The sequence below is a fragment of the Crocuta crocuta genome, unplaced genomic scaffold (assembly GCF_008692635.1).
Source record: "Crocuta crocuta isolate KB4526 unplaced genomic scaffold, BGI_CrCroc_1.0 scaffold129, whole genome shotgun sequence".
Classification (NCBI taxonomy): Eukaryota; Metazoa; Chordata; class Mammalia; order Carnivora; family Hyaenidae; genus Crocuta; species Crocuta crocuta.
In genome coordinates this window covers 5,029,853-5,037,013 of record NW_027551571.1, presented here as the reverse complement: position 1 = coordinate 5,037,013, position 7,161 = coordinate 5,029,853, and the positions used below count along the sequence as shown (strand labels likewise).

Sequence of the window (7,161 nt, the reverse complement as noted above, 5' to 3'; positions counted from 1 at the left end):
TATTTATTTATTTGTGTTTATATGTTTTATTTATTTTTTATTTATTTCTGAGAGAGAAAGAGAGTGTGAGCAGGGGAGGGTCAGAGAGAGAGGGAGATACAGAATCTGAAACAGGCTCTAGGCTCTGAGCTGTCAGCATAGAGCCCGACGTGGGGCTTGAACCCACGAACCGTGAGATCATGACCTGAGCCGAAGTCGGATGCTTAACCGACTGAGCCACCCAGGCGCCCCAATTTGGTGTTTTTAAAACATTTACTTAGCACACATCATGTGCAAGCCACTGTGTGTTCCGTGGTGAAAAAGACTGTTGGTTCCTCACCTCGTGGACTTTGCGGAGAGGAAAGACAGAGTTTAAAACAATGAGACAGCCACGAACGTGAACGTGTTTCAAAGCAGGAAAACAAGAAGTGGAGATTAAGTGAAGGGCGAGTGTGGGCATTGTGGCAGAGGCGCCCGAGGCGGAGCTGTCCCCGGGCCTCTTGGGCTAAGTGACCCCTCAGCTGTCCTTGCAAAGCCAGTTCCAGGAAGAGCAGTCTAAGTGGAGGGAGCATCATGTGGAAAGATTCTGGAGCATTCACGTCTGCTCCCCGCCCTCTTTCCGTCTCTGTGAGGGACAGGATTCTCGGGCCCAGCCGCCCGATCTCCTGGCCTGGCTCCTGTGCATGGGCCATCCTGCAGCCTGCACAGCGGATGGCATTTACAGGGATGCCTGGTGGCCCGGGGCACAAGGTAGGCATGTGCTCACAGAGCACGCTTGTACATTTTCAAAATATCTTACATATACGTACCTAACAGATTGTCAGTGAGTTGATTTTTTTTTTCAAGTAAGCTTCACACCCAGCATGGAGCCCAACGTGGGGCTTGAACTCACGCCCCTGAGATCGAGACCTGAGCTGAGTTCAAGAGTCAGATGCTTAGCCAGCTGAACCATCCAGGCACCCCCCCATCACTGAGTTGATAAACTTAATAATCATTTTATCAGTTGTTTTCATTATGACTGGAGGTGACATGGGAATTAGCATTTAGAACTGAAGAGTCTTGTTTAATTCTTCGGTGAGCTGAACTATGAAGAGAACTCAGACAGGGTGAGAAAAATGATTCTTTTCCCCCCAAGGAAGTGAAATCATTATTTTTGCAATCCTTAGAGGCAATCCTAACATCCCGAAAGCTAAATGGGCAGCTGGGTGTTCAGAGCTGCCCGGGGAGAGGTTGGCTGAGGGGTCATTTCTGGAGAGTGAGTGGCCACACAGAAGAGCGGCCTTTGGAGGGAATCTCCTCCCTCCTGCACTTGGAGTTTGGGAGCACCTGCCACATGACCGGCTTTCCTTTCCTTTCCTTTCTGAACCTTGCTGTTCGGTGAGGAGCACGCGCTGTGAGTGCTCAGGGCCTGGCCCTGCATCTCCTCGCCCCTCCCGGCAGCCTCCTTTCTTTCTGTGTTGAAGGACGCCCTCGTTTGGCCATGGGTAGAGTCCACACTGCCCGCTCTCCTGCTCCGAGACATGGGGACAGGGGGGAAGGCACTGTGTCCCCACAGCCGAGTCGAGCCGCCTCCTGCGGCGTGTGGGCTACGGGGCTGACCTTCCCGAAGGCCTTGCCTTGGCCGCACGTACTCGGAGCCCGAGCTCACCCTCTGCCTCTCGGCAGGACGTGGTGTCCTGGCTTTAGTGGAATTCCAAAAATCTAAATAAATACCTTGTGATGAACTGTTCTTTGATACGAGTATCGGTAAGCAAATGTGATCAACGGTAAAGATGGATCCCGGTGGTTTTCTTAACGTGGATTTATTTGTTCTTCCTTTCCAAGTTATCCATTCAACTAGAGATTACAAAATAGGGAGGAAAGTATTGCCATTTTCTAAGTTGTAATATGACTTAACGCCGTCTGTAAGGTGCGCATCAGGCGCTGTGTCCAGGGCGGCTCTCCTGGGCCCGAGGCCGGTGGGGGCCCCTTGTCCTGCTTCTTCCTCCCCCCGTCTCTCCCGTTTTGTTCTACGTTTCTCACCCAGCCTTTAATTTTCCACCTATTTCACCTTTAAGTCACTTTAAGTCAGCCAAGGCAGAAGCAGCAGCATGGTATGTTGAAAAGTCAAGATCGGGGAAGCCAGGGCCACGCCTGATGGCTGCGTGCGCGCGCCTCCCTCTGCCCCTCGGCCTGGTGCGGGAGGGAGGAAGCGAGTGGAGCTGCTCACCCCTCCTCACCCCTGCTCAGGCAGGGTCTCCTGGCGATGAGCATGTGTTTTTCTCTTTTCTTCCCTCCCTCCCTGCCTCTCTTCCTTCCTCCCTCCCTCCCTTCCTTTCTTCCTTCCTCCCTTTCTCCTTTCTTTTCTCTCTCTTTCTCTCTCTCTGCCTGCCTCTTTCCCTTTTCTTCCCTCTCTTCCTTCCTCCCTCCTTCTCTTCCTTCCTCCCTCCTTCTCTTCCTTCCTCCCTCCCTCTCTTCCTTCCTCCCTCCCTCTCTTCCTTCCTCCCTTCCTCTCTCCCTTCCTTCCTCCCTTTCTCCTTTCTTTTCTCTCTCTGTCTTTCTCTCTCTCTGCCTGCCTCTTTCCCTTTTCTTCCCTCCCTCCCTGCCTGCCTCCCTCCCTCCCTGCCTGCCTGCCTTTAAAGCAAGAGAGAAGCCCTAGCTCCTTTAGCCCTCTGCCTTCCCCAAACACAGCAGCCCTGGATTCTCTCTGGGAAATCCCTGAGGGTCTTTTTGTTGTTGTTGTTGTTGTTGTTAAAAAGTGTCAGGATTTTGCATTGTATAAGCAGAATAAACTGTTTTTGCATACATCATTAGTATTATTTTAAATTCCTGCTTTTAAATACTTATTTTTTATTCTCTTACAGCCCAATGATGATAATTACCCAGAAGATCACTAGTTTGGCTTATGAAATTCATGATGGTAAGAATTTAGAAATTTAATTTTTCATCACCGAAAGAAATCCTAATCAAATAAATATACTTTCACCTGAGATAAGACCCTAACTTTCTGCGTTAGAGAAGGTAAGAGAGAGGAGTATTCAGCTCTGCGTAGGTTCATTAAAGTGTGTTTATTTATTTATTTATTTTATTTTTTTGCAGTTTTTTTATCTTAATTCCACATTTGATTTAGTGACAAAAACAGTAAGAGTGGGGTCCCCTCTTACGACCAGCATCAGTGGCAACGTACAGTATAAAAGAAATAGATATTTGGTCTAAATCAAGTTTTGTCAGTCCCTGCTTCATCTCTGTTACATTTTTGTTAGTATTTGGATGCTTTTCCCCTCGTCCCTGATCTCTTATATGCACAATACACACATTCACAATTACATCTGTTTTTAGCAGAAATATGTATGTATCCATATTTTCTACCTTCAGTGAATGGACACCTTGCCGTAGGAAATGCTCACACTCTGGGCTGTGAGTCATGCGTTAGACTCTGGTTTCCTCACGCACTGGGGAGGGGCATCCCCAGCCAGACTGGTCATTCATAGTGGCCCGCAGAGCTTGTTACGTGGGGTTTTAGCTCCACTGCCTGGATTACCCATCCTGTACCATCTGCTAAGGAAGACCTACAGATAGGGGCGCCTGGGTGGCTTAGTCGGTTAAGCGTCCGACTTTCACTTAGGTCATGATCTCGCTGTCCGTGGGTTCGGGCCCCGCGTCGGGCTCTGGGCTGACTGCCAGCTCAGAGCCTGGAGCCTGTTTCAGTCTGTGACTCACTCTCTCTCTGACCCTCCCCTGCTCATGCTGTCTCTCTCTCTCTCTCCTAGAAATAAATAAAACATTAAAAAAAAAAAAAAAAAAGACCTACAGATACTTTTTAAGTATATTATTTGCATCTTAATTTAGTTCTCCTTTGGTCTTTAAATCGGGCTTAGAGTCCATTAAGTTGATGTGTAATCATAAGTCATAGCCTCCTCTTTGGGGAGAGAAGGTAAAAAATGGATACAGATGGTATATGCGTATGGTTTCATTCGTTAGAGTCATAGAGAGGGAAGGAAATCATTCCTTGCTTTATGTTGAGCCTCTCGTTTGTAATACTGATGTTAATCTTTTAAATCATCTAATAATAGAAACATTGGAATGTCCCCCCCCTTTTTGTTAATGTTTATTTATTTATTTTGAGAGAGAGACAGAAAGCATGAGCAGAGTTGAGAAAGAGACAGAGACGTAGAATCAGAAGCAGGCTCCAGGCTCCGAGCTGTCAGCACAGAGCCTGACGTGGGGCTTGAACCCACACATTGTAAGATCATGACCTGAGCTGAAGTCGGACGCTTAACTGACTGAGCCACCTAGGTGCCCCTTAATGCCCCCCTTTGAAAGTCATAGTGTTCATTATAAAATACGCTAGCATTTTGGAATTTTTTTTTATTCTCCAGTTAGTTAACATACAGTGTAGACTTACCTTGAGGAGTAGAATCCAGCGATTCAGCACTTACATATACCACCCCTGAAATTGGTAAGTTAATAATAATTACTCTAGAGAAGAGTGAGATTTGTGCCCTGATGCTTGGTATTTATTTTATACAGACTAGACGAGTCAGCTTACATGGTGGTCCTTTGATGTGATTGAACCAATGTGACAGTGAGAAAGAAAGGAACCAATTATACCCAAATTGGATGATAGCATGAATTTCCACTGAGAAAATGGTAGAAGTGTGAATGGGGGGGGAGTGCCATTCTTAGGGGAAATCATAATTGACAAAAGTACCTGTTTTTATTTCTCAGGGATGTTTCGAAAGGATGAAGAACTGACGTCATCACAGAGGGGTCTAGCTGTAAGGTACGTGCCCTCTAATGGTGTCCTGCCCTGGTTCACACTGTCTCTACCTGGAATATACTTTACTCTCGTGGCTCAGACTGACTCGTCTCCTAGAGGTACTGACTTTGTGAAAATCAAACCTTCCTCCCTCCGCACACCTCCCTGCCACCAAGTCTTGCTAAGTTAGGCTACGTGTCCCTTCTCAGGCTCCCATAGCACCTGAGATATATCATCATGTAGTATGTGCCTCCTGTGTACCATGAGGGTGTCACCAGATTTTCTATCCTATGGCTTTCTGAGTTGCCTACAGACAGGAAGATCATACAGTCTTCGTGTCTGCCACAGAGTAATGAGTGATGATCGCCACTTCCATTTATAGGCCAATAACTCAGTAGCAGGTGCAGGGTTAAGATATGTTGCTATAAAAAAAAAAAAAAAAGATATTTTGCTATAGCACACAGACGCCGTGTTTTGAAATAACGAAGAACCAGTAAAATATTCTCAATATTATTTGAGGAATTCATTCTGGGTAGGTTTCTACTTCATTTTTTATAGTACTCTGTTGACTAAGGAATAGCTTAATTTCTTGGAAAGGGTCTATCTTACTATAATTAGAGATTGAATCCTCATTTTACCTAAAGAAAAAATTCCTAGGAAGCCCCTTGCTTTCTGTAGAGGGAGGACTACCAGATGCCTGGCTGTCCCGAGAGTGAGGTTGAGTTTGTGATGGTGGATAGACCCTACCCTGAGGGTTCACTCTTGGCAGCTCGTCTTGGGAATCTTCTTAAATTTTCCCCATCTTTAAAATGATTCTATTTTGATATCTCAGTAGTCAGTATTTACGTATCAGTAAACATGCACTTGATAGACAGTTGCTGAGCGGTCACTTGGATTTGGGCTCTGTGATCGTTAGGAGCCCTTGGCCCATTCCGACGACCTCTCAGCTCCCATTTCCGCCTTGCCCTCCCACACACCTCCCTAGCAAACCCCCAAACCCTATTAAATTCGACTCTCTGCCTGCCCAGACAGTGGAAGAGAGCAGAGGGGGAAAGCATTCATCCTTGGTGACTGGACTTGTGTGGAGCGTGTGGCCCCACGTTTAACATCAGCACCTGAGCGCGGCCCGTGGCGGTGGTGTGTCTCCCGGCCGCTCCCGCGAGCCTGTGCGCTCTCCTTCCTCAGACGGCCCGCGCCCCTCGCCCAGGTCACGGCGGTAGCAGTTGCTTCATTCTGCAACCACTAAAGCTGCCAAACCACCCGTGTGTGTAACAGAATGCTCCACTTTCTGTCCCTTCCCAGCGCTGCCCGTAATCCATTCCAAGGTCAGCTTCTCCCTTCTCCTCTTTAACTCCGGGATTATGTTTCTCACCCCGGCCCGTGCGCGGTCACTCATCGTCTCTCCCCGTCTTCTCCCACCGGCTGAAAGCAGAAGCAGCGTCACCTCACTCTCCCTTCGAGCTGCCGCCGCGCGACTCTGCGGCCTTGTAGAGCAGGCCTCTGTGAGAGAGTTGTCACGCCGCCTCCCCTTCCCCACCCCGCGTGCTCTCCTCGGCCCAGCACACTCAGGTGTGTCCCCACCACTGGGCTGATGGCGTTTTCCCAGGTGGCCTGAACCTCGCCGGATGTAACTGTCAGCCTGCCAGCGCCATCCGACCCCGCCCGTCCGCCAGTCCTTGAACGACATTCCTCCCAGGGGCCTCCCTCCTGCGTTCTTCCCGCCTCTCTGGCTGTTTCCTTCTGTCGTCTTGGCCGAGTCCGCCTCTGCGGCTCACCGCGGAAGGCTCGTGGGCTCCGAGGCCCGTCCTGGGGCGTCTCCGGCGTCTCGGGGGGTCACGTGCCGCCCGTTTGGAGTCTCGTAACGGCCTTCCCACGGCGGCGCCTCCCCCTGAGCTCCAGCCTCACGCCATCTGCCGTTTCAGCCTCCTGGCACGGGTCTGAGCAGGCGTCTCAGATAGGACGCGTCCAAACAGAATCCCCGATTTCCGCCCCCCGTCCGTCCCTCTCCCCAGCCCGCTCGCCGTCAGGTAGCGGCAGGACCAAATCACTGGTGCCGTAGGGCAGACCTCAGGCAAAGCCGGCGTCTCACTGCGGACCCACTGCACCGGCACGCTGACTCTGTCTCGGAGACCTGTTTCTCTTCTGACCGTGACATCTGACCGTCCCCGGTCAGACTGGCTTCTCACCAGCCCCCCTGAGATCGCCCCAGCCCGACCTCGCTCTCTCCTCGGGCTACTGGAGCAGCCTCCCCAGCGGGGCTCGGTTCTCTCTCTTTTCCCTCCACAGTCTGCTTTGCACTCAGCAGCCAGCCGTCTTTGTAACGTGTGTTGGGTTAAATTATCCCCTCTTCTGAGGAGCCCCCACAGCGGCTCCCATGGAGTTAACTGGGGGAGGCTAACACAGTCAGGCGCCAGGAGCTCTGCACACAGCTCCTTGTGAGAACC

General features: G+C 50.0%; 1 protein-coding gene across 6 annotated transcripts in view; it reads left to right on the top strand.

The window, feature by feature from the left end:
- Positions 1-7,161, top strand: part of MBOAT2 (membrane bound glycerophospholipid O-acyltransferase 2) — a 73,812-nt gene that overhangs the window by 47,659 nt on the left and 18,992 nt on the right. For 3 of the 6 annotated variants that reach the window (XM_077751007.1, XM_077751008.1, XM_077751013.1), the window contains 2 exons: positions 2,823-2,878; positions 4,687-4,741. In XM_077751007.1, the coding sequence (XP_077607133.1) occupies positions 2,823-2,878; positions 4,687-4,741 (111 nt within the window). The other 3 variants (XM_077751009.1, XM_077751011.1, XM_077751010.1) reach the window with 3 other exon arrangements.